Source organism: Jaculus jaculus, chromosome 10, assembly GCF_020740685.1.
Source record: "Jaculus jaculus isolate mJacJac1 chromosome 10, mJacJac1.mat.Y.cur, whole genome shotgun sequence".
In the NCBI taxonomy this organism is placed as follows: Eukaryota; Metazoa; Chordata; class Mammalia; order Rodentia; family Dipodidae; genus Jaculus; species Jaculus jaculus.
Window position 1 is genome coordinate 95,588,562 of NC_059111.1, and position 27,850 is coordinate 95,616,411.

Here is a 27,850-nt window from a genome sequence, read left to right on the forward strand (position 1 = left end):
TAGTGAATTCCAGGTCAGCCTGAGCCAGAGTGAGACCCTACTCTGAAAAACAAACAAAAAAAAAGGGGGGGGTTAACCCAGCTCTTTGGAGCCCCTATGATTACATCATAAGACCTAGAGCTATAGGATTGACTTTTCCCTGTTGGGTCTCTTTGCTTTGGCTTGATCTTTATTGTGCCCTTATTTCTCTCTTCTGGAATGGTAATGTTTACTTTGGGCAATTGAATGTTAGAAGTATGTAATTTGTGATTTTGATGTTACAGGGGCTCACTGTTAGGAGCCTCAGACTCAGATGTGACTGCACTTAATTTTGAGCAGTATGGGAACTGTGGAAGACTATGGGGACTTTGGAAGTTGTACTGAACGCATGTTTGCACGATGAGATGGCCATGAATGAGCCTATGGGGGCAATGGTGGAAAGCTGTGCCTTAAAAGTGATGTTTCCGCATCAAGTTGACAAGGGGCGGAGGTGTGATGTTTGATTTTTTTTTTAACTTGATGGCACTTAGAATCACCATGAAAATGAACCTCTAGGCATGTCTGTGCGGGACTTCCTACGTTAGATTGTGCTGGGAATACCCACCCTAAATGGGGGCACCACCATTCCATGGGCAGGGGTACTAAACTGCATACAAGGGAGAAAGTGAGCACCGGCAGCCATCTCTCTCTGCTGATGCAACGGGACAGCTGCCGGCATCTCCTGCCGCCATAACTTCACATTTTGAGCCAAAATAAGTCCCTCCTTCCTTAGGTGGCTTTTGTCAAGAACTCTGGCACAGTAACAAGAAAAGTAACTAATTTACTCTAATCCATTCTCTGTCCATACATTTCCTTTATTAATGAGACTGGCACAGGTATTCATGAGAGGCGTACAGACTCTAAACCAGAATCTAAAACTTAATGGTCCCAGTTAATTCCTGCCTGTATATACCAAACCATCTCAGTTACAAATTATGATGTTTCCTGTCAACACATAAAAGTGGTTATATCCCTCTAGGAGTTGTGAGGATACAGCTGTCAGAGAACTCTAGGGCAGATTTTTCCATTAATCAATAAGAAAAACAAGCTTTTTTTGTTATTTTTTTAAAGGGGAAATTTAACAATTGGTATTTATAGCACCAACAGTCCAAGGAATACCACATAGTTCAAATCAAGTAAGTAGCTTTTGGGTCCATAAACAGCTTCACATCAAATTCAACATCTTTGGGAATAACACCTTTACCGGCAATGGGAAACTGCCAATATCCAGAACAGGTCAGTGTACAAATCCACGGACTTAGACGGAGAAGTGTTATTATTATTTTGTTTTTTGTTTTTTCAAGGTAGGGTTTCACTCTAGCCCAGGCTGACCTGGAATTCACTACGAAGTCTCAGGATGGCCTCGAACTCAAGGTGATCCACTTATCTCTGCCTCCGAGTGCTGGGATTAAAGGCGTGCGCCACCACGCCCGGCTTATCTATTTTTTATGTAGCAACAAAAAGAGCCAGACAGCTTAGCTCCCTTCCCAAGTGACCCCATCATTCAGGACACTTTTTCTATTGCTTCTCAGACCCATCAAAGGCCACCTTTGGACAGTGAGAAGCAAGCCAGAAGACACAGAAAGTCAGATTTTAACTTACGAACAGTCTGCACGCAACAACAAAGAAAACAGAATGGCCTTGGTCTCATGCTAAAAGAGTCTGGCTGCTTACAGAGGGAGCATGTAGCCAGGTGAAGCTGGTAAGGTCCTGAGACTAACTGAAGAAAGTGGAAGTGAAACAACAGCTTCTTCACCCACAGCGAGAACACACACAGCTCCACACGCTCTCCTGACAGGCTGTCAGGAGAGGAGAACCAGACTTTGATATGACTAGCAAAAGCCACATTTTTATATGTAATAAAGCACATACAACTTTCTTACCCACACCCATCAAGAACATTAAGATACCTGATGGGGGTGGGAAGAGTAACCTTCCAATGTACTTGACATTGGACACATCACACTCACACCCACTACGTATCCAGTGCCTCATTGCTGGTGATGCTCAGAACTGCCAAGCTGCATCTCCTTGGTTATGAAGCCACGTAACTTTGTGCAGATAACCCCACACACATTTGGGATGCATTTGCAAGGGACCGTGTGGCTGGACTCACAGGGACAGCTGCCTCAGGGTGCGGATCAGGATGAGCTATACTGAGCCATGCTTTGTGGGCAGGAGGGAGGGCAAAGTCACTTTCCTAATCCATTTACAACCTTCCTTTCTTATTAATGCTGTGCCATGAGAGCCTCAGCATTGTTCTAAGCACAGAAAGCAATGGGTGGTAAAAGATCTGACTTTTTTTTTTTTTTTTTTTTTGCTGGGAACAAAAGTAAAATGCAAGAAAGGAGGGTATTCGGTTTGCTCCAGAGTCGCAGGCATTTAGCTCACACACCACCAGGGCTCTGCCCGTGGGGACAAATGCTTGTCTCCCAACATGCTGGAGCCCACGGCTCCTGAGGCCTCGCTGCTCACTGGGCCACTTGGTTGTTCCATGACTGATGGTGTCTGGAATGTCTGATGGACTGCAGAATGCTGCTGAGGTGTAGAGGGGCAACAGGAGGGAGAAGGCACACAGCCAGGTGGCTGTCACAGCAGGGCATCGGAACAGCAACAAAGGCACAGTCTCCTCTGGGACTAAGGATATAAAACTAATCACTCTGGAGGCAGGGAGTTCAACAAACAAGTGCAGTGCTGAATGTTCTCACAAACAAAACAGAAAAGCAAATGCAGAGGCCACTCAATAGTGCAGAACCAGCCTGTTTTCTTTGCTATTTCAGGGTTGAGGGGCGTCTACTTGGCGTCTACAAACATTGTCTGGATAGCCACGAGAGACTGGAGAAGTCTTGTCCCTCAGGTGGCTCTCTGGAGCGTTTATGGTTCAATACTGTGGCTAATTCGGCATCAAACTGAACTGGTGGCCAGACCTGTGCCAGGGGCCTCCCTCACACAACAAGTCTGTCTGTCTGGTCCCGGCAGACCTCACTTCTTCTTGTCGGCTTTCTGCAGCTGACCTCTCGTGGTCCCTAGGTTGTTCCATACCTCTGTGTACATTAAGGTCCCAATGAAGACAAACAAGGTGCCCAACCAGTGCCACAGAGTGAAAGGGTTCTGGAAGTACAAGATGGAGAAGATGAGGCTCACAAACTTGCGAAGAGTCACCACCAGCGTGACAGTGAGGGAGGCACATTCTGTGGTGAGGATGAACACACCCCGGATGCACACGTACCTGGAGGGGTGCAGTTAAGGATGCTTTCACAACACCAGACTTGGGGAAAGCATTTAGTATGATCTCGGCGTAAGTTTCCATACTTAAGAAAACATGAGGATCTGCTATGGCAGTTCTGAGGCGCCTAAGCAGCAGCCTGCCCTACCATTACTAAAAAAAAAACAAACAAAAAAACCAAACCCATTATTCTGGATTTCTAATGCAGTTTATGATGGTCATTGCCAAGGTAATGACACAGAGTCGCACTCTCGGGGCAATTACACGTACCTTTATTGTCGCACTCTCAGGGTAATTACATGTACCTTTATTGTGTCTTGTTTTCATTCCTTCCTCCTAAATGGACCTCTTCATGGCAAGTCAAGTCTGCGGTGGCTCCACAGGAATGAGGCCAACTTCAATGTTTTTCACTATTTCAAAGATTTTATGACTTAACTTTTTTTGCACACATTATGTGTGTGTATATGAAGATGCCTGTGTCCCGTGTGTGCATTCAAAGGCCAGAGGAGGAGGACGTGCACCATTCCCTTATTGCTCACCCACGTATTTCCTTGAGACACAGGCCTCTCCCTCAATATGGAGCCAGTGTTCAACCCCCAATTGCCAGACCAGGGTGACAGACGCGCATGGCTACAGTCAGCTCTGGGGTGTGGAACTTGGTCGTCACAAACTCACGCACTACTAATCACTGAGCCATCTCCCCAGGATTTTATAATGAAGGTAACACTATTCTATTTCTGTGACTGTTTTTTTTTTTTAAATTAATCTTCACTTGAAATTTGTACAGAATTTTGTGGCAATTTATAATGTAAACATCCTAGGATATCGAGAAAGCCTGGGTACAAATCTCAGATCATTGAGATTTCACAACATACACTAGTCTTTGGATGATCCATGGATCCCCCCACTTCCACACAGGGCATTTCTTCTGAGTGATTACTGATCTTCTGAACCTTCAATGTCTCTCTTGTCCACTACAAATGAGTTCCCTGAATGGGTCTGTCTATCTGTCTTGTCTCCAGATCATCACAGGAGAAACCAAGGCAAAAGGCAAACCCACAAACCCTCCACACTGTTAGAAGAATAAACCTCTTTCCTAAAACAACACAAAGACGACTCAAGTGTGCAGAGAAGTCCAAAGGATACTGTGTGATGACATTCATGAGGAGGTAGAACCACATGATGGGCATGGTCACACCGACGACCGGAACTTGATAGAGTTCTGTGGAGGTGAAGAGAAGACAGGTAATGCCACACTTTGATAGCTCAACTGTTCATCTTTTGAACAAATACGGACCAAAAAAAAAAAAAAGAAAAGAAAAAAAAAGCAGTGTTATTTCCCTTGAACAAGAGCTGGACCTTACATCCCTTCACCTGCCTGACTTGATCCAGTCTATACCAGGCACAAGAGTCACTGCTCTACAGGCCTCTCAAGTAATCCTTACACCCATGGAAGTACTGATCAGGAACAAGTCTCTTACACTCTGCCTACTTTTACGGTACACTTTTTTATAAGGTGGAGAGCTGACGCTACCCATGCAGAGAGCAGGATAAGTTATTTCAGAACCCAAGCTCAGCGCGCTGGGCAGCACCACAAAACACGCTCATCCGCCACGCATGGGATGCGAAATGCAGACCTTGGTTTTACAAGGCGTGTCCATTCCTTGTGCGTTCATTTCTCTCTGTAACTCTGTTCGTAGATACTCCGATCACATAAGCGGTTTCTCTCAAGTTGACTGACGACCTATAGTTGGTTCATCAAATGGCCCCTTTAAAAAGTAACAGCTAGCTCTCACTGCAGACACTTGGAGCTAATTCTATTCATTCTTGGTGCCTGTCTAACCCACAAACTAAGAAACAAGCCCTGACATTATTTTGCTCCTATCTTGTTGGCGCCGGGGCAGCTCAGAGACAGCCTGGACTGCTGCCCAACCCCTTGGGGCTCCGGCTCTTGCGGAGTGCTGGATGTTTCTGTTCACAAAACATTTAACATGCCAAGTTCAAATGCAAACACATACTTCCAAAGGAAAGTAGAAAATGTGAGGGTAATCTCTTATTTGCAAATGACAGTAAGTGTCTGTAAAAGCTTTCCCTGATGCAACCACAGGCTAACAGCACCAGCAGTACATGTGGACGTGGCAAGGAGGATGGTGTGGGGAGTGACAGATAATTGGGATAAGAACATAATAAATTAAAAAAAAAACGCTTCCGTCAATTCATATGCAAAACTGAGAATTTGCCTCAAACTGGCAGGTAATTTTACCAAATCACCCCAAACTCACCAGACTTATTGAACAGAAGAGCATGGTCATAAATGTCAGAGGCCAAGAAGATGAACCCAGGAAGTGGGAGAGCGTGCTATGGGGAGAAATGGTTTATATGAAGCTGAAGGCAAAATCATTACCGAATAGTTCAGCATCAGCTTTACAATGATTCATACACATTATTTGATAAGAAATGCAAGAAAGGCAGGTTGGCCTCACTGAGCTCAATCTCTAGTGCTTGTATGGTGTGCCGTCAATCCCTGAGTATAGAGCTGGCTCTGTGGAGCCTTACGACCATCAAGTTCAAGGCCAAGCAAAGGAGGCAGCATCCTTCTCTAGACACAAGGGCATGGGAAACTCAGACGTGGCCATTCTCTCCAAAGGGATTTGTGACATTTTATTATTCTGGGGGGAAAAAAAGGTTAAGCAGACACAGAACTTTTAAAAATTACAAGGACCACTGGAGAGAGGGCTTAGCACTTAGAACACTTGCCTGCAAAGCCTAAGGACCTAGGTTTGATTCCCCAGTGTCCACATAAGCTGGATGCATGAGGTGGTGCATGTGTCTGGAGTTTGTGGTGGCTAGAGGCCCTGGTGTGCCCATTCTCTCTGCCTCTCTCTTATAAATAAAGTACTTAAAAAATTTCTTTTTAGGGCTGGAGAGATGGCTCAGTGGTTAAGCGCTTGCCTGTGAAGCCTAAGGACCCCGGTTCAAGGCTCGGTTCCCCAGGACCCACGTTAGCCAGATGCACAAGGGGGCGCACGCATCTGGAGTTCGTTTGCAGAGGCTGGAAGCCCTGGCGTGCCCATTCTCTCTCTCTCCCTCTATCTTTCTCTCTGTATCTGTCACTCTCACATAAATAAATAAATAAATAAATAAAAATTCTTTTTAAATTATAAGGAACAGAGACAGATATCCAAGAACTGGAAGCTAGCAGGAAAAGAGATGGGAAGACAAGAGGCTAGGGAAACAGAAAGGAAGGCAGGGAGGGAAGAAACTGAAGAGGACACGAAGGGTGAGCCAAGGTTAGGATGCTTAGCTACTGTCACTTTGCCCACCATGAAGGCAAATGCAGTGACCATCATGATGACTTGCCTCTTCCTGTGCTTGGCATTGTTTTTTCAGGAGAGATACGACCCAAATAAAACGTTTATCTCTGACAATTTCCCAGCCACAAACTCTAGCTCCAAATGAATATTTTTGAATTGCTTGTTTGCACCTTCAGTACAAAAAGTTGGCAGTGAAGGAATCTCTGGGTGGGCCATGCATGGAGGCAACTGTCTCCCTGCAATGGTGGTGGTGGTGGGGGGGGATGCTAGGACAGCACCTTGAAAGTAAAGGCCCACAGGCTTTTGGACAACGTTGTGTATAAAGCCCTCCAGGAGACTGACGGCTCGGGAGCCCATTCTTCCAAAAAGTGCCCCACAGACATCTGCCTGCACACGTTCCCCTTGGTCTGTTACTTCTGAAACTTATTTTCCCTTTCCATGTTTCCAGGATGCTTTTAACCTCCTTTTTAACCTTGCTTATAGCCCACCTGGCTTTGTTATGAGCCATGAGTCCCTGTCCCCTGGGCTTGCCTCTGGTTAATAGATGCTCCATTTGGCTGCTCAGAACCAGCTTAGGCAGTCAACTGTGGCTCAAAATGCACACAAGCACCCTATCTAACACTTCAGTCTGAGGGTCTCAGAGCCAGCCCTTCCACTACACTGGCATTTCATTTCAAATAGCATTACAGATCAGGAACTTTCACTTTCTCCAAGTTCAAGGAGCTGCTTACATTATAAAACAGTGCCTCCTTGGAGTGCTTCCCAAATTGTTTGTATAGAGTCTCTTGGAATATGCCCATCCTGGCTGACATCAGCAGAGCAAAAGTCAGTGCCCCGATCCCTAAAAAAACAAAGGCTGGGTTACAAGATGCCTGGGCTTGTTCATTTCCAGATATTTTCTTAAAGAACATTTGTTATTTACAGTTCTATCAGTATTATAAACTAACCATAGGACACGTACAGAATCTTAAATAAAAATCAACTACAAATTATCATCTAATCCTTCCTTGTTTGCTATTTCTTTGATTTATGCATTTAATTTTTATATTACCACAGGATTAGATTGTATACACCTTTTAAAAATATTTTATTTATTGATTTATTTGACAGAGAAACAGGGGGAGGGGAAGAGATAGGGAGAGAATGGGCGTGCCAGGGCCTCCAGCCACTGCAAACGAACTCCTGACGCATACATTCCCTTGTGCATCTAGCTAATGTGGGTCCTGGGGACTCGAACCTGGGTCCTTTGGCTTTGCAGGCAAACATCTTAACCACTAAGCCTTCAACCCTGTACATACATTTTTATAACATGCTGTTTTCATGTTTTCCCAAACTTTTCCTTCAAATCAGTATTAAACTTTTCGCAGTGTGATTTAATGACTGTGTATCGTCCTATCATGTGGTTGCATCATACTTAAATGACTTGCAATGAAAATGGTTAGATGATTTCCAATTGCTTCAGCATTAAAATCGATGTTTGTCTTTACACACAAATATTTAAACAAAATGTTAATTACTTCGTAATGATAAATTCTTATAAATGGTATGGCGGAGTCAAAAGTTTAAAAAAAAACTTTTAATATATTTAAAAAACTGGAGCTAGGGAGATGGGTTAGTGGTTGAGGCGCTTGCCTGCAAAGCCAAAGGACTGAGGTTCGAGTCTCCAGGAATCATGTATGCCAGATGCACAAGGTGGCACATGCAACTGGAGTTTGTTTACAGTGGCTAGAAAGCCTTGGTGTGCCCATTCTCTCTATCTGCTTCTCTCTCTCTAATGAACAAAATAAAAAATTTTAAATGATATATAAAAAATTGTATATACAATATTTTTTCTTCTGAAAGACTGTGAATTTGACCTGCCAACAGTTTAAGTGAAAATGGTAGTTTTACTTTACACTCAGCAGCAATGAGAATGATTGTTTATCATCTTGCCAATGTGAGATGCCAAAAACGGTATTATATTTTGTTTTTATTTTTAATTTGCATCACTTTGATTACTAGACCTGAAACCTGAATGAGCAGACATTAACTTTCCTCCACATGAACTGTATACTCAAATTCTTGGCAATTTTTTCCTACCAGGTAAAATATTTCCCTAACAGCTTAGAGAGATCTATTTGAATAATAGCAACCTAAATGGTTAATGTTCAAAGCCAAGGGGTTAAAAAAAAAAAAGAAAAAGACACAAGTCTTTCATGGTTACTCCTCTTCTTGGTCAGTTTGCATTTGCTCCTATTATACAGAACATCTGCAAGAGTTTCTCCTGTGAATCAGTGTGGGAACAAGGCCCTACAGGAGTCCTCTAATGAATTCCACAAAGAGATACTTGTATTTTCAAAAAGTTCCCAGGAGATTCTGACAATCAGTCAGATTTGAGAGCACTGCCATACGAAACAGCTCGCAGGAAGAAAATCGGCCTACGATTCAGAAATGGACCCTTGGCAAGTCAGAGCCAAGGGCTCTAATGTGCCCTTCTGTACAGCTGCTGTTCAGACAGGCCACAGGGCAGCTGTGACTCTCTGCGGTGCGCATGGCATGTGATGGATGAACCAATACCCGCTTTTCTCTTGCGGACAGTGGCAACCAAGAGAAATGGGGATCCACGCTGTAGACCACACTGTCGTGGACGCCTTTGCCATGTATTGAACTCTGAGGTTCAGAGACATCTGATCCCCGGTGCTTCTGTCTTCCTTGGCATAATTTGTTACCTGAAGCCTCTTGCCAAGAAACATGACCCTCGAGAGAAAACTCAGCAAACACAAGGGCGGAGGCAATTAGCTTTATTGTAATTATTGTACTTGCCTAGTAACCACCACGCGAAAGCCTGGAATCCATCATTCTCACTTGAGCTGGACTGGGAAGTCTAGGAAACAAGGAGATATACTGGGAATAGAAAACAGAATCCCATGCGGCATGCTGAGATACAAGGGAGGTAGCTGCATTAGCAATGTCCTCCCGGGTTCTCTTTCAGAAACGTGAATCACTGTATTATATAAGGACAGCAATTCATGACTGGTAAGTGCCAGGTCACGGGCCCAGCGACCAGTGTGAGTATACATGATTGGTGAGCGGATCCTTACCACTTGCTTTGCTGACATGAAAGTGCAAATAAATATCCCTGCAGACACCAGGGCAATGGAGGTGTATTTGAATATACTGTATCTGGAAAGGAAGAAGAAAAGCTGTGTCAGGAAAGCGCACATGCACGCTTTCAGGTGACGCTGACAGTCAGGGGGTACACGCACATCGGTGTCAGGCCGCCGTCAGGGTCGCTTTCCAGCAGTCTACATAGCTGTGCACACAGAGGAATCGGGGCGCCTTCCTTGGTGTGGCTGAAAATACTTCATGTCCAATGGTTTGCTGACTGGTGGATTGTTTCCACAGAAAACATCAAAACACAACAAGAGAACAGAGAACAGACCTAACACTGCCCTCTGTTCTCCAGATGCCAAAAGGAAGCCTGGCAGGTCTTCACCAAGGATCTGTGGCTTTTCCCATCTTAAGGGGCCCAGCTGGGAGTCAGAACACACACACACACACACACACACACACACACACACACACACGCACCATTCACGGGGAACAAAAGGCTATCACGAACAGCAAGAGCCAACGCTTAGGAACTAATGAATGTTCATTCTCTGGAAAAAAAAAATATAAATAAGTACGATTTTGGAAAAGTCGGCACAGTTGGCTGAAGGGAGGAGTGTTCAATTTACAGAGCTATGGGCAGCAATAATGAGGACATTTCACATTAACTGAAACAGCAAGATTACTTTCCCTCTCAGATTTGTGGTAATCATGGAAAAGGCCTCAGGGCAGGATTAAAAGAAATTAAACTTATAAAAGGAATGATTATGTTGTTCCTACTCAAACACATTGTCTCCTTTGGTCACAGCACCTCATCTAAGGCTGACCTAAGTGGCTAAGAAGCAGAGAAAGGAAAGTAAGGGCCAAAAGGACCACACTAGAGAGAAGCAGAGAGGAGACAGGCAGTGCTGCAGTAGACAGGAAAAGATGTCAAACTCCTCCGTCCGAAGTGGACACCTCAGCCAAAACCAATAGCTAAGGAAAGTTTAGATGGGGTGCTCAAACCATGGAATGAGGAGCATGCCATCTCCCCAGGGGGCTGCCCTTGAGCTTTATAGAAAGAGAGGGGCTAGAGAGCGAGGTCAGTGGTAGAGTACTGTGCTAGCCTGTGTTTGATCACCACACACACACACACGCACACACACAATATTTCAGTTGGAGAAATTCCTGCTATATGTGTAATATATACACACAAAATCAAAGCTTGGCAAGAAACACAGGTCTGTCCCAAGGTGCATTCTGGCTACCAAGTACAATGGTTATATTAAACTTAAATAGCTGACCATTCCTCATGTATGTGTAGAGGCAGAGAGCCGAGAAGAGAGGGATGGATGGATGAGAATGTGGTGCTTACGGGGAATCCATAAACCTTGGGAGATGAGGATATATGAAAAGGATCCTAGTCAGGCCGGCCGGCTGCCCTGTGATGATCTGGCTCTTCTGACTTACAACCTTCAGATTCCCACTCAGAGGACGAGCTCTTCCAAGCCTAGAGTTCTTTTACTGAGACGAGGCACTGAACATCATTTGTACAGTTTTGTTTAACAGTGAGGATGACCTTCCCCTGAGACAACGTCAGGCTGTACATAACATCCGTCTCACCACAGGGTTCCTCTCTTCCTGGCGGGGAGGGGTGAGGCTCGGAATGCAGGTGAGAGGCACTTTGAAAAAGCATTCCGGGGTACCTCTGATATTAGCTGTGGGTAGTTACAATCCTGACCTTTCATTCTTTGTCTTGACCATTTGGACCACCACTAGGAAGTCCCTTAACGTGTGTGACTGCTCCCTAGTTCACTGCCTTACACTTCCAAGCCTGTTCTGGGTACCGGCGACGTGGCTCACTGATCAGAGCACTGGGTGCTGGAGATGCGGCACAGCGATAAGAGTCCGGTCTAGCACACGTGATGCACTGGGGGCTAGTCCTAACACTACCAGAAAATAAAATAAATATAATTAACAGTAACAACAAAGCACCTTCGAGGACAGCACCGCCCCACGGAACTTCCATGTCACTGCGCTTGTTCCATATCTGTATTCTCCAATGTGGTCGCCACCTGCCACATGTGGCTACCGAGCCTTTAAAATGTGATGAGTGAAAGCAGGAGATGATTTTATTTTCATTTACTCTGAAATGTTCAGTGCATGTGTGTCTAGTGGTGACCATACTGCACAGTGAAGTTCTACTCCTGACGGTTTCACAGGTGAGTGAGGTGCCAAAGATTCAGGGACAGTCAGAGCCCATCAGCTCCACACGAAGCCATGGGGAGGGCCTCTGGCCTGGCCAGCTGCCTCAAGAAACTATCACCGCACACTGCTTTTAGAGAAAGAGCGAAAAAGACCAGTGGATGGCCAAGAGCAATCTACCATACCCTGCGGGAAAGGATGCCAGATGGCTAGCGTACACAGGGCCGCTTGGACTACCATCTCCAAATACGCACATACGTGAAGATGGAGTCTTTACCTTTTCTTCAAAATGATAATTCCCAGAATCATGTTGGCAATCAGAGAGCCCTGTAAAAGAGCAATGAAGAGTTTTAGTTCACCAAGGAAAGAAAACATCATAGCTCAAGGTGACTCTGGACAGACACAGAGTGAGGCAAGGGGTGGGGCTAGGGGGGCAGTGACTAAGGCAAGACATGTAGACCATACAAACCTGTCACGTGCAAGAATAACATCATTTCAAGATACAATGAGAAGAAAAAGGATCTATTCTTTTTTTTTTTTAACCATAAACCATCACTCCCTGCACTATTTTAAAAATTTTGTGTATTTTTATTTATTTACTTGAAAGTGACAGGCAGAGAGAGAAAGACGCAAACATATATAGAGAGAGAACAGGCGCGCCAGGGCCTCCAGCCTCTGCAAACAAACTCCAGACGCATGCGCCCCCTTGTGCATCTGGCTAACCTGTGTCCTGGGGAACCGAGCCTCGAACTGGGCTTCACAGGCAAGCGCTTAACCACTAAGCTATCTCTCCAGCCCCTTCACTATTTTTTATTCACATTTATTTATTTATTTGAGACAGATCGAGGGAGAGAGAGAGAGAGAGACAGTGAGAGAGAGAGAGAGAGAGAGAGAATGGGCATACCAGGGCCTCTAGCCACTGCAAATGAGTTCCAGACACATGCGCCACTATGTGCATCTGGCTTACGTGGGACCTACAGGATTGAACCTGGGTCCTTAGACTTTGCAGGCAAGTGCCTTAACCACTAAGCCATCTCTCCAGCCCTAAAAGGATCAATTCTTAATATCTGGTCATAGATAAAGCTAAGGCTAATTAGAGCTAACTGATATTACAGGGTTTTTTTTTTTTCTTTGTCAATTTTTCCATGTATCTAACTTATAAGATTCTCAATAAGCTTCTCCCATCTCTGGTCTTAATGACAGAAGACATGTGGGATCTCTGTTCTCTAGAAAGGTGTCAATCAACAAGTATCCACTGGGTGTGCCATCCAGTGCTCGGAAGAGCCTCTCAGTAATTACCATTAGCTCGGCAAGTCCCTTAGGAACTGCTAACTCCATCTCACAAAGATCTTAGGCAGCATGGCAATGTCAGGATTGCGATCATCACCACTTGTCAGTCTGCTACAGTGCGGCCTACATGCACACAGACGCCTTCCCTGTTCTTCTGGAACCACTGCTCTATGAACGAGGCAACGACACAGAGATCCCACCACACACCAGGGTAAAAACCCCCTTATCAAGAATTTCCTGCAGGCGTGGTGGCAAGGGCCTGTAATCCCAGTGCTCGGGAGGCTGAGGCAGGAGGAGGGAGAGTTCCAAGCTACAAAGTAAAACACTATGTCCGGACAAGCAAAAAACAAAAAAGGTGAAGTAACTCTAATAGCAAGTGTGAGTATAAAAAGTAACCAAAGGATATTAAGGCAAAACCTGTTCTCCAGAGAAATGTTCATTTTCTTTTTGTCACACATTAGTAAGCTATCTCCTTTCACACGTCTCTGCTTTTGCCTTGTTTCACAGATGAAGGCCATTCTTGCTCACACCTTCTCAAACCTATTCTTTTTTTAAAATTTATTTTTTATTTACTTATTAGAGACAGGGAAAGGGGGAGAGAGAGAGAGAGAGAGAATGGGCACACCAGGGCCTCTAGCCACTGCAAAGGAACTCCAGACACATGTGCCACCTGGTGCACCTGGCTTTACGTGGGACATGGAGAATCAAACCTGGGTCCTTACACTTCGCAGGCAAGTACCTTAGCTGCTAAGCCATCTCTGCAGCCCGACACAAACCTATACTCGTACCCCAGGCTTCACTTTTTTTTTTTTATTTATTTGAGAGTGACAGAGAGAGAAAGAGGCGGGGGCAGGGGGAGAGTGGGTGCACCAGGGCCTCCAGTCACTGCAAACAAACTCCAGACGCGTGCACCCCCTTGTGCATCTGGCTAACGTGGGTCCTGGGGAATCGAGCCTTGAACCAGGGTCCTTAGGCTTCATAGGCAAGTGCTTAACCGCTAAGCCATCTCTCCAGCCCCAGGCTTCACTTTTTGAGAGACCTTCTACTTGTGCCACGTGTCCGATCTACCTACTTCGTGGTGCTGTCAGAGGACATGCGTGCGGGCCGCCGGCACTTACTGATCTGAATATCATGTGCAGAGGCATGGCGATGTTCAGGTTCAAGGCGTAGTTGTTCACCACGCTGACAGTGAAGAACATGGTCACCATGATGGCGTAGAACCTGACGTGAAAGAGAGTGAGAGAGAGAGAGAGAGTGCAGCACGTCACTCGGAGTCCAGCATCTCAGGAAAACCAAGCAGGGAAAGAAATGTATACATTTGCCTTTGAAGTACTTAGCTTCTTTCTTCCATATTAAAAGACTGCATCACTGTTATCACCTGAAGCCAATGTTTGACTTCTAGAAGTCAGGTTATACTGGGGAATTGAACCTGGGTCCTTAGGCTTCGCAGGCAAGCACCTTAGTTGCTCAGCCATCTCTCCAGCCCAGTGAGTGAGATTTTGATTACAGGTTTACATACAGAAGGTAACAAGTCACATAAGGAGGACACGCATGGGAGTATGGTTGTTAGGACATGACTATGGGAAGCCTCAAGGGCAGCTTGGCGAGCTGGGGCTTCATTCTCAACCAACATGGCAACCGCTAAGAGGGTGTGCAGTGATAAAATGGTAGAGGTCGAAACAGTGATGCGTACGTAGGACGTAAGAGACGGGAAGCCCAGCCAGCTAGGATGCTAGTACGTAAGCTACAGTGATACCAAACCCGTCCCTCTTTCATGCTGTAGCTGAAGGAATGGTACGAGCTAGGACAGGCTGGGGAGATAGCTCAGTCTTTAAAGTGCTTGCCTTGAAAACACGAGGACACGCGTTCAACCCCCACAACCCACATAAATGTCTATTGCAGGTTGTAGCAAAAAGACACTAATAAGGATGAACTTGAGTACTTGGAGACAGTCACACTGGGATGTCCCCAGGAATGGGATAAAATGGCCCTACTCTAAGTACTTACCATTGAAGGGACATCCTTCTCTCTCAAACACAAGTGCTGAGTCTTCAATACAATGCTCTTGGTTTTGGCCCCATGACTACACTTAGGCAAGATGCACGGACGTCTGGCAGCAACCATTTTTTTACTTAGCTTGCCACTTGTTATATTGCTGTCTTTGGTGTAAATTGTGGACAGGATGCCATGTACTTCCTTCAAACAAGCACCGCCTCTTTAAAGACTAGGAGACATCAATGTATCATACCTTATTGGGATAGCTGGTGGCTTCCTTCCCAAATCAGCTTCGAAGAGGAAGCCTTCCACAGCAATAAATAAAAATTGTGCAAATGTCACGATGTTCCCACATCCTGGATGCTTCCTGAACAGGGAATAAAAAAAGAAAAGAATTTAAAAAGAAGGCACAACAACCTAATTAAGGACAATAAAACATGTTATAGTTTCAAAACTATAGACAGGATCAGTTTTTGTCTTAGTTAAAAAACAAAACAAAAAAAAAAAAAACACGCCAGGTGTGGTGGCGCACGCCTTTAATCCCAGCACTCAGGAGGCAAAGGTAGGAGGATCACCGTGAGTTCGAGGCCACCCTGAGACTCCATAGTGAATTCCAGGTCAGCCTGGGCTAGAGTGAGACCCTACCTCAAAAAATAAAAAAAATAAAAAACAAAAACAAAAACAAAACAAAACAAAACAAAAAAACAACTAAACAGAGCTGGGCGTGGTGGCACATGCCTTTAATCCCAGCACTTGGAAGGCAGAGGTAGGAAGATCCTTGTGAGTTCAAGACCTCCCTGAGACTACATAGTGAATTCCAGATCAGCCTGGGCTAGAGTGAGACCCTACCTCACAAAACCAAAAATAAAATAAAAATAAATAGGGTTACATGTAGCCTAGGCCCTATGTTGCTGAAGAAGACTTTGAACTTCTGATTCACCTCCAGTATGCCCCCAGTTTAGGCAGTGCTGGGGATCAAACCCAGAGATTCATGCATGCTAGGCAATCACTCCAAACCCAGCCCTGGGAAGGATACATTTCTGTAAAACCCACATTCCATGGAATGCCCAGTTTTACATTTTGTCTTGTAGAGAATGCCAAACTTTCTCATGTCACTTTTCCCTAGGTGGAGTGGTGATTACTCACTGCTAGAACTGTCATACGGCTTTCCTGGTAAACTACGGGAAGTTTCCTGGTAAACTCAGACATTTTTGTTAAAATTCTCACTTAACCAAAAGGCCCTTACTCAGTCAGCTTAGGTAGCAAAACTCATGGCAGAAATATGCTAGAATTTCTCCTGAAATGTTCATATATCACTCCTGGCCAGGAATCACTGGTCAGGTGATGGACGATAGGTACAGATGTAGTGACTTTAGTATCCCCAAGAAGGCTAAAATACATAAATGAGTTCTTGGGGATAAGGCAGACATACATATCTATATATGAATCAACACAGTATCTATACAGGGGTGTCTAAAAGAAAGGGGTTGGGAGCAGTAAGTTTAAAAGGGCTGAGGAAGGCCAGGCATCGTGGTGCATGCCTTTAATCCCAACACTCGGGAGGCAGAGGTAGGAGGATCACCATGAGTTCAAGGCTACCATGAGACTACATAGTGAATTCCAGGTCAGCCTGGACTAAGTGAAACCTTACCTCAAAAAAATGGGGGGGGGGGCGGTCTGAGAAATACTGCTATACTGCTATAGCATATGGCTCTCCACAGCCCTTAACACATAGTGCTTCAATCCCTTAGGAACTGAAATGATTGATTCCTTCAATGCTCCAGGGAAGAGCTGGGGAACCTTTCACAGTGACAACTGGGGGCAAACACACAAAGTAGAAAAATTCCCTCTGACATCCACTTGCAGCACTCTGGGAAAACGAGCCACAGGAGATGTGGTTTTCTTGAGCTTGTCCTCCTCAGCTCTGCTCTGTCACCCGAAGAAGTCCCAAGTGAGCAGCACCAAGGTTTCCTTCATACCCATGCTCATCAGCTTCATGTTCTGCCTTTTCATCTTGGCCAGTTATATTCGCTCCGTGCCGGGGAATGGGGGCACTAACAGTCTTATTATATATCATATATATATATATATGAGATACATTCTACTTAGCACGACCTCATTCTCCGCTAGTTGTAAAACATTAAGAAAGCAACACCAAGCTATACAAAGTCAGTGCTTTGATTGAGCTGAGGGTCTTGTGCACACTAGGTAAGTGCTCTACCACTGCCATATCCCCAGCCCAAATTATTATTATTTTTTGGTTTTATTTTTATTTATTTATTTGAGAGCAACAGACAGAGAAAGCAGCAGATAGAGAAAGAGAATGGGCGCGCCAGGGCCTCCAGCCACTGCAAACGAACTCCAGACGCGTGCGCCCCCTTGTGCATCTGGCTAACGTGGTTCCTGGAAAATCAAGCCTTGAATCAGGGTCCTTAGGCTTCACAGGGTCCTTAGGCTTCACAGGCAAGTGCTTAACCACTAAGCAATCCCTCCAGCCTCCCAGCCCAAATTCTTTTTTTTTTTTTTTTTTGGTTTTCGAGGTAGGGTCTCACTCTGGTCCAGGCTGACCTGGAATTAACTATGTAGTCTCAGGGTGGCCTTGAACTCATGGCGATCCTCCTACCTCTGCCTCCCGAGTGCTGGGATTAAAGGCGTGCCCCACCACACCTGGCCCAAATTCTTAAATACAGCTGGGCTTACCTCAAAGCAGGCCTGGCACTGCTAACTAAACTCTGCTACCTATGAAGGTTTTTTTGAAACCCACTGCTTTAGATGCAGTTCAAAAATTTGTCTTTCAGATTTCCAAATGTTCCAGAGACAACACTAAACTTTGTAGGAATCCATGAAGAGCCTTATTCAAGGAGCTGACTAAACAGGGCTGCTCAACTCTGTCCCAGCCAATCTTTATAACCCCATGTGACAGGCTGGGCATGTTGGTACAAGCCTGGACCCCACAGTGTGAGGCAGGAGACCACCAGTTCAAGTCCCTACCTGGGCTACAGAGCAAGTTCAAAACCAGACTGGGACCAGGCGTGGTAGTGCACGCCTTTAATCCCAGTTTTTGGGAGGCAGAGGTAGGAGGATCTCTGTGAGTTCAAGGCCAGCCTGAGACTATACAGTGAATTCCAGGTCAGTCTGGGCTAGAGTGAGACCCTGCCTCAATAAAAGAAAACAAAACAAAACAAAACAGCCTGGACATTTTTGTGAAACTTTATTGCAAAATGAAAGTTAAATAAATAAATAAGACGGAACTGGAGATGCAGCACACTTGCCTAGCATGCATGAGGCCTGGGGTCAATCCCTGGCATTGAGCATGAATAAAGATCAAATGCACCCGCATGCTGCAGAGGCTCACTCTCTGTGGTGGTTTGATTCAGGTGTCCCCCATAAACTTAGGTGTTCTGAATGCTAAGTTCCCAGCTGATGGATATTTGGGAATTAATGCCTCCTGGTGGGAGTGTATTGTTGGGGCTTTATAGCCAGTTTCCCCATGCCAGTGTTTGGCATACCCTCCTGTTGCTGTGGTCCATCTTCTGTTGGCCAGGGGGTGATGTCCACCCTCTGCTCATGCCATCGTTTTCCCCTGCCATCGTGAAGCTTCCCCTCGAGCCTGTAAGCCAAAATAAACCTCTTTTTCCCAGAAGCACTCTTGGTTGGGTGATTTCTACCAGCAATGCGAACCGGACTGCAATAGTAAAGTGGTACCGAGGAGTGGGGTTGCTGCTAGACACCTGACTGTGTGGCTTCAGCCTTTTGTAGCTGATTTTCAAGAGGAACGTGGGAGGAGTTGAAACCTTGGCCTAAGAGATGCCTTGCAGTGCTGTAAGTACAGCTTAATGGACTATTCTGGTCAGAGCTGAAAGACCTGAAGGCAGTAAGAACTATGGACTGTGAGGTTTGGCTCATGAGGGTGAGAAAGAGCTGTGCCTGGACTGGGCTAGCAGTTTGTGTGAGAAGCTTGCTCTTGTGCCCATGTCCTGAGAAGTTGTGCAGGGTTGCTTTGCGTAGAAATGAACTGGTGTGTGCAGAGGGATATGGCACAGAAAGGAAAATCTTTGGGTGAACTGTTGCCCGTTCAGCTGCAACTGAGAGATTACAACCTTTGAGACTGGGCTAGCTGACCTGCGCTAGGGCAACAAGAAGAATGTCAACTCTTTTGAAGGGGTCTGAGTGCTCAAGGAGTGTCCTGTTCTTCAAAGTCTGCTTTATTCCCCCCTGGATTAACAAATTGGCACCCTACCTGGTATTGTGGAGTATAAGAAATGCTGGAAAGAGGGTCATTGAGTTTGCAACACGGTCTTGTGTTTTGGAAATAGCCATGGGCAGTGTGAAGCAGGTTTGCTGGTTGCCTGCATAGAGACCCCATGGGGCCATGAGGATGAACCGTGGGCTGCAGTGGAGACCCAGTGGAGATGCCGGGACCATGAGATGGCTGCCGAGGAGCTGCCGGCCCCGATGAAGTTTCCCAGGACTGTGAGTAGCCTAGCTGGAGGGGCGGAATTGGAATGCCAGAGACTTGTTGCTGGTTAGAATTATCGGACTTGAAGATTTGTCACTGGCTAGAGTTGCTGGACTTGAAGCTACAGATGTTTGCCCCGGTTGTTTTAAATCTTGTATTGGTTGAATGTTTCTTTGCTATGCCCAATGCCATCTATTGCAGTGTGAATATTTATTCTGTGCCATTCTGGGTTTTTTGAGGTTATATTTTGGTATTATGGCTCAGTTAAAAGATCTTGAACTATGGGGATGTATGAACATCATTGGGATTGATTAAAAACTATGGGGACTTTTAAAGTCAGACTGAAAGCATTGTATTTTACATCATGTATGGATATCAGTTTATGGGGGCCAGGGGCGGAATGTGGTGGTTTGATTCAGGTGTCCCCCATAAACTTAGGTGTTCTGAATGCTAAGTTCCCAGCTGATGGATATTTGGGAATTAATGCCTCCTGGTGGGAGTGTATTGTTGGGGGCGGGCTTATGGGCTTTATAGCCAGTTTCCCCATGCCAGTGTTTGGCACACCCTCCTGTTGCTGTGGTCCATCTTCTGTTGGCCAGGGGGTGATGTCCACCCTCTGCTCATGCCATCGTTTCCCCTGCCATCGTGAAGCTTCCCCTCGAGCCTGTAAGCCAAAATAAACCTCTTTTTCCCAGAAGCTACTCTTGGTTGGGTGATTTCTACCAGCAATGCGAACCGGACTGCAACACTCTCCTAGCTCTGACTCTGAGGAAAGGCTCTATAAATTCTCATGACACAGAGCTGAGAACGCTGTGCTCCACTGTGGCTCCTTCTGACAAGCAAGAACCATTTCTTTCAGTTACCATGTGGCAGTGGACCATAATGAACTTACTTAAATCCAGGGATGGGTGGAGAACGGACCAGGTCCCATTCAACTTACTGCCTGCTGTGGTTTGATTCAGGTGGCCCCCATAAACTTAGGTGTTCTGACTGCTAGGTTCCCAGGTGATGGAGAATTGGGGATTAACGCCTCCTGGAGGCAGTGCATTGTGGGGGTGGGCTGATGGGTGTTATTGCCAGTGTCCCCTTGCCAGTGTTTGGCACACTCTCCTGTGTGTCTTGTCTACCTGATGTTGGCCAGGAGGTGATGTCCACCCTTTGCTCATGCCATAATTTTCCCCGTCATTATGGAGCTTCTTCTCGAGTCTGTAAGCCAAAATAAACCTTTTTTTCCCCACAAGCTGCTCTTGTTTGGGTGATTTCTGCCAGCAGTACAAACCTGACTGCAACAGTAAAGTTGGTACCAGAGGAGTGGGATTGCTGCTAGACACCTGACTGTGTGGCTTTGGCCTTTTGGAGCTGATTTCCAAGGGGAATGTGGAAGGACTTAAAACCTAGGCCTCAGAGATGCCTTGCAGTGCTGTAAGTACAGCTTGATGGAGTATTCTGGTCAGAGTTGAAAGATCTGAATGCAGTAAGAACTATGGACTGTGGTTTGCCTTGTGAGGGTGAGAAAGAGCTTTGCCTGGACTAGGCTAGAAGCAGTTTGTGTGAGAGGCTTGCTGTTGTGCCTGTGACTTCAGAATTTGTATGGGATTGCATTGCATAGAAATGGACTGGTGTGAGCAGAGGGATATGGCACAGAAAAAAAATGAAAGCTTTGGCCCAATACTGCTGTAATTATATGAGAAATTACAACCTTTGAGATTGGGGCAATAGGAAGAATGTAGATTCTTTTGAAGGGACCTGAACACTTAAAAAGTGTACTGTTATTTAAAGTTCAAATTCCCCTCTGGATTAACAAATTGGCACCCTACCTGGTATTGTGGAGTATAAGAAATGCAGAAAAGAGAGGGTCATTAAGTTTGCAACACGGTTTTGTGTTTTGGAAACTAAAAAAAAAAAAAAAAAGGCAGCATGAAGCAGCTTTGCCGAATGCCTGTGTGGAGACCCTGATGGAGCCATGAGGATGAACCATGAGTTGCTGTGGAGATGCTGGGACCATGAGATAGCTGCCAAGGAGAGCTGCCAGCCCTGGATGAAGTTTTCTGGGACTGTGAGTAGCCTAGCTCGAGGGGTGCAATTAGAACTCCAGAGACTTGTTTCTGGTTAGAATTATAGGACTTGGAGATTTAACACTGACTAGAGTTGTTGGACTTGGAATTACAGAGTTTGATGTCTGCTCTGTTTAAATCTTGTATTGGTTGAATATTTCTTTGCTATGCTCAATGCCATCTTTTGCAGGGTGAGTGTTTATTCTGGGTCATTATGGGTTTTTTGGGGGGGGGTATTTTTTGGTAATATGGCTCAATTAAAAGACCTTGGGCTCAATTTAAAGACCTTGAACTATGGAGATGTTTGAATATCATTGGGATTGATAAAATTATGGGGACTTTTAAAGTTGGATGAATGTATTATATTTTATATCATGTATGGTTATCAGTTTTAGTGGACCAGGGGCAGAATGTGGTGGTTTGATTCAGGTTTCCCCCAAAACTTAGGTGTCCTGAATGCTGAGTTCCCAGCTGATGGAGATTTGGAAACTAATGCCTCCTGGAGGCGGTGTATTGTTGGGGGTGGACTTATGGGTGCTACTGCAGCCAGTTTCCCCACACCAGTGTTTGGCACACTCTCTTGTTCCTGTTGTCCACCTGATGTTGGCCAGAAGGGGATGTCCACCCTCTGCTCATGCCATCATTTTCCCCTGCCATCATGGAGCTTCCCCTCGAGCCTGTAAGCCAAAATAAACCTCTTTTCCCACAAGCTGCTCTTGGCCGGTTGATTTCTGCCAGCAAAGCGAACCTGACTGCAACACTGCCTCATTCTTGGGAGGTAGTGTCTGGTCTTCACAGAAACATGTCCACAAGCACAGGATGCCTCACTTAAAACAAATATGCTCTAGAATGTTAGTGAAAAGGATGAAAGCAACTTATTATATAAAAGGTAAAGATGACTTATCTAATAAAAAGGTTCAATTTATAAACATATCCTTCATATGATTTCTTTTCTTTTGGTTTTCCAAGGTAGGGTCTTGCTCTAGCTCAGGCTGACTTGGAATTCACTATGTAGTCTCAGGGTCGCCTCAAATTTACAGTGATCCTCCCTACCTTTGCTGGTATTAAAGGCATGTGCCATGATGTTTGGTCTGCAGATGATTTTTAAAAGCTATAATGCTTTATTTGGTCTTTACTTTAGGGAGGTAGATGTATAATTATGCCCATGTCATTGCTGAAGACACTCGGGGCCACATGGCCCTGAATTAGGTACAGCTCCCAAGACCTCATGGCACGGAACAGGGTGTCCTTTCATCACCATCAGTGTGATCACTGAGATTCAGTGACTGTCATGACATTAGGACATCCCAAAAGAAACCCACCACCTATCATGCACCACTTCCCGCTCCTTCTTCCAACTACATCCTCTGACAATTCTAACCATTCTGAACTTTCTGTGGGATTTATTTATTTGTGGTGCATAGAGACACAGGCCAAACTCGGGTGTCTTCCTCAATCACTCTCCACCTGATTTTTTTGAGAGTCTCACTAAGCCTTCAGCTCCGAAATCTGGCTGGACTAGCAGGCCAGCCAGCCCCCGAGATGCTATGCTTCTGTCTCTTCAGTGACGCAATTACAGTGCCGTGCTGCTACGCCTGCGGTGTATGTCAGTGTGGGGATCTGAACTCAGTTTCTCAAGCCTGTATTATAAGCACTTCACCAACCCAGTCATCTCCCCAGACCCTTCCATGGGATTTTTAAATCTTTCTAATGGATTCCAAAATCCAGGTTTCTTACAACTAATTTAGAGAACATTTTCAGGAACGTGCACTGTGGTACAGCTCTCAACAAAATTCTCTCTTTAACTTAAGTAATTCACCTTAAACCTTCAACCTAAAGGGATAATATGTAGCTCAGTGGAAGAGTGTTTGCCTAGCATGCAAAAGACCATGGGTTCAAGTGCCAGCACCTCAAAAAATAAAACACCAAAACAAAAGAAAGGAAGGGAGGGAGGGAGGAAGGGAAGGAAGGAAGAAAGAAACAACTTCTCAGTAAAAAACCTGAGCTGTTTTTCCTAAATCTTTTGTTCTCTTAAAACATAATTTCTTAAGGACTAAAGAGATGACTTAGCAGTTAAGGTGCTTGCCTGGGAAGCCTAAGGACTTAGGTTCGATTTCCCAGTACTCACATAAGCCAGATGCATAAGGTGACACATGTGTCTGGAGTTTGTTGCAGTAGCTGAAGGCCCTGGTGCACCTATTCTCTCTCCCTCTCTATCTGCTTCTCTCTCTCAAATAAATAAGATAAATAAAATATTAATAGAAAGCATAATTTCTTAAAAATAATAGCCATTAACTGCAGGCAGGTTCTATTAATTTTCTTTGTCAAAAACCCACATCTTAATCTTTTTTAAAAAAAAAACAACGTTAGGGCTGGAGAGATGACTTAGTGGTTCAGCGCTTGCCTGTGAAGCCTGAGGACCCCAGTTCAAGGCTCGATTCCCCAGGACCCACGTTAGCCAGATGCACAAGGGGGTGCACGTGTCTGGAGTTCCTTTGCAGTGGCTGAAGGCCCTGGTGCACCCATTTTCTCTCTCTTTCTATCTGCCTCTTTTCTGTCTGTTGCTCTCAAATACATAAATAAAAATAAACACCAAGAAAAAACAACTTTGGAGAGGATGAAGTGGGCAGAAAGCTATCCCTTTTATATTTCTTTTCTAGGTATAAAAATTTATATTTAATTCAGCATAAGGCTCTTAATTGAAATTTTAAATGTTTTAGATTATTTTTCTTTTTTAAAAAATATGTTTATTTGCAAGCAGAGAGAGACAGAGAGAAAAGAGATACAGAGAGAGAGAGAGAGTGAGAGAGAGAGAAAATGGGTGTGCCAGGGCCTCCGGCAAGTGAATTCCAGATGCATGCACCACTGTACATCTGGTTTTATGTGGGTACTGGGGAATGGAACACAGATCATTAGGCTTTGTAAGCAAGCTCAGCTTAACCACTGAGCCATCTTTATAGCCTTAGATTACTTTTCTTTTTTCTAAATCTCCGAACTACCTTATTTATTTATTTACTTTGTAATTTTTTATGAGAGAGAGAGAATTGGCATGCCAGAACCTCAAGCCACTGTAATCCAACTCCAGATGTGTGTGCCACCTTGTGCATATATGTGACCATGTGCACATGTCACCTTGTGCATCTGGCTTAAGTGGGACCTGGAGAGTAAAACATGGGTCCTTAGTCTTTGTAGGTAAGTGCCTTAACCACTAAGCCATCTCTACAGCCCTAGATTCTTTTTCTAATACAAGACATGCCTATTTAATTAGCTGATCTCTATAACATGTACATACATACATACATACATATAATGTTTCCAAGGTAGAATACAGGCTCTTTTAAGAGGGGAATCAGCTCTGTATTCATTATTGCTTGTATAATACACTGTTTGTATTTTATCATTGGTCCCAATTATAGGTACACACATTAGAAAGAAAACCCCAAACTTGTTTTCCAATTTTGGGAATGGTTTTAAATACTCTGATATTCCAGCAAGCCACTGTAGCCTTTATATTTAGAGTTCTATTTGCCATTTATTATGAAACCCAAGGGTTTTAAGGAAGTCATATAAAAAGCACAGTTTGTGCTCTATAAAAATTTATGAGCTTCCATGGTGTTGTCCCAAGATTAATGCCACGAATTCCAAGATCCTATCTAGGAGGAATCTTTAGATCATCTGGCTTAGTCACCTAATCAGGTCTTACTGTACTGCTCTGCAACAGACGCTGTGATATGCTGGAACAAATCAGGAGAAGGCTGCTATTCAGCATGGTGTACATTAATTAGTGTACATTAATTAGTATACTTCCTCACCACATTATGAAAACCCTCGGTTGTATGCAAAAAATGCAGCTTTACAAAACAAAAAGGTTAAACAAGGAGGGAGTGATGATTCATTTGTAAATTATCCAAAGCATCCTAAATAGAAGCCCTTATAAGGCATGAAAAGATTTTATAAAGGCAACTTTATCCATAATGTCTGGACCATCATAGAAGATAAGGGGCACCTGTATGGAAGCAAAACCATAAGCGAGAAAGGGAAGCCAGCTCCCAGAGAGCTTCCTGCTTTTCATTAGCATCTCAGTCAATCCTTTAAATCCTATGAGGCTGAGAGACCTGGGGCCCCTAGGACAGCTGAAAGGAAATAATTTAGGCGGTGAGGACTCAAAACCCAGCTGATAGCACATTCTCATCTCACACAGCCTTTGCCAACATTTAACGCAACGTCATCTTCCAACATAAAACTGCACTCTATTCTAACTTTCATTCCTATAGCTGCCTTGAGTATGCCACATTTTCTATATTTAAAAATACATAAACTACATACATTTCCTAGGTGGCCTTCCTTTGAAGTGTACTAGGCTTACAGCCAGATATTTTCTTTTTCGTTTTCATATTCCTTATCACTTACTCGCAAGACAAATATTTGATCTTTATCAATACTCTGCCTAATAAAATTTCAAACTCCGTAACAGCAAAAACGAACCCCATACAGAATTTACTAAATAAACAGCTTGTTTCAGAATGGCCTCACCAGCGGTATCTACTGGGCACCACCTGAAGACCTACGCTTCCAAAATCTATGGACTACTGCATTTAAAAAATAAGAGGGGGCTGGGCAAAGGTGTTTGATGGGAACTTAAGATATCTGAATCCCAGTTCTTGCCCTGCCACTTAAAAGTGATGGAAGACCACCTAACTTCTTTGGATCCTTTTCAATTTTCTGACCACAGGATTGCTCAGGCAGGCAATCAACACAACATACAGATGCAGAGACCTGGACCTAGCGCGCTATAAAACACTACTTTACAGCCTGGGAAAGTAGCCCAAGGCCCCTAACTCCCTTAAAAAGGCCGCGCAGCCAGGGGATAACAACGACCAAAGTGAAATTAACTTTGCGAACCCAGAAATTTAGTTAGCTGTTGCGACCCAAGCCTTTTCCATTCCACCGGCTGTCTCTTCGGGTATAGCTTCTGTCCACTGAACTTTATACATTATTACTCAACATTATTTCTAAGCCACCCACCTTAATAAAGCCAACCTAGGTCTCTTTGGGAAAGTGTCCCAGTCATGCTCAAAGCGCACGCTTCCCAATGTAAAAGTTGGATGTTCTCTCAGGTCATTTTGTCAGATCCTCCACTTCTCTTCTCCGCACCACTGTGTATTTGGGCAAAGGATTACGAACTATCTGTAAGACCACCAGAAGCAAACTTGAATCCAACTTGTCCAACCTAAGTCTTTGCTCAAGTCAGCCAAAGCTGCATTAACTGGATGGGGAAAAAGACCTCGAGTTGGATGGGAAGGGAGGGGATGGCTTGCAGGGAAACCTCGGGCTACGTTATCAACTACTTGGAGCTCCTGGACCCAGTCACTTGAAAAACTCCCCAGGTTTCAATGCCCCCCCCCCCGCAAAGTGTTGAAACGGGGTGACGACAGCAACTTTTTGAGCGCTCCCCTCACTGGGATGCTGAGAAACTGTTAAGCTGGGATGGGGAAGTGTGCTGGACTGGGGGGACCCGGCGAGGTGGGGACAGGGACCGGATGGGAAGCTGTCCTCGGCTTCCTCCGGGCAGCCCGGGCGGGGGCCCAGGGGTCACTCACCGGGCCAGCAGCTCTAGGAAGATCACATTACTGCAGCAGCCGGCGAACACCAGGCCCACCGCGAAGGCCGGGCGCATGGCCGGTGCAGGGCGAGGGGAGCGAGTGCGCAGAGGAAGCGCCCGTCTAAATCGCTACCCTACCCCAGGAAGCCGGCACGGAACATCGCCACCGACCAGGAGCGCTCTTCTCCCCCGGCCGGGGGCACCAGCCGCGATCCTCTCTTTCCCCGCGGCTGCCACCGACGTGGCCAGCCCAGGAGCTGTAGTTCCTAATCAGCCCCGTCCCCATTCATCCGAGGGGGCGTTCGTGTCCCAATTAGACTACACGTCCCAGCATGCCGCGCGCCCTTACGTCAAGGTTGGGGAGGGGAGAGACTGGACCGTGGTTCCTTAAGTCTCGCGAGATCAGGTGCCCCGCGGGCTTTTGGGAAATGAAGTTTCGATACTGTCAGTGTCTCAAGACCGTCTCTTGTCACTACAAACTCGCTGCTACGCCAGAGCTACGGGCCCTGTTAGAGGTTTTCTGGTATCTGAAACAAGCGTTCTGAGCTGAGTGAATGCAGACATTTTTCTAAAGTGGCTTCTAAGAAAATATAGTGGCGTGGTGGGAGGAAAAAAAAG

General features: G+C 45.2%; 1 protein-coding gene across 1 annotated transcript; it reads right to left on the minus strand.

Annotated features, from left to right (window-relative positions):
- Positions 1 to 803: 803 nt before the first annotated feature.
- Positions 804 to 27,509, minus strand: Slc35b4 (solute carrier family 35 member B4). Its single transcript, XM_004661197.2, has 10 exons — positions 27,231 to 27,509; positions 15,371 to 15,484; positions 14,241 to 14,343; positions 12,110 to 12,159; positions 9,639 to 9,720; positions 9,361 to 9,421; positions 7,290 to 7,399; positions 5,527 to 5,602; positions 4,391 to 4,466; positions 804 to 3,247 (listed from the first exon to the last, which is right to left on the minus strand). Exons 1-10 carry the CDS (start codon positions 27,305 to 27,307, stop codon positions 3,001 to 3,003), a joined length of 996 nt encoding a protein of 331 aa, XP_004661254.1. The 5' UTR covers positions 27,308 to 27,509; the 3' UTR covers positions 804 to 3,000.
- Positions 27,510 to 27,850: the final 341 nt, after the last annotated feature.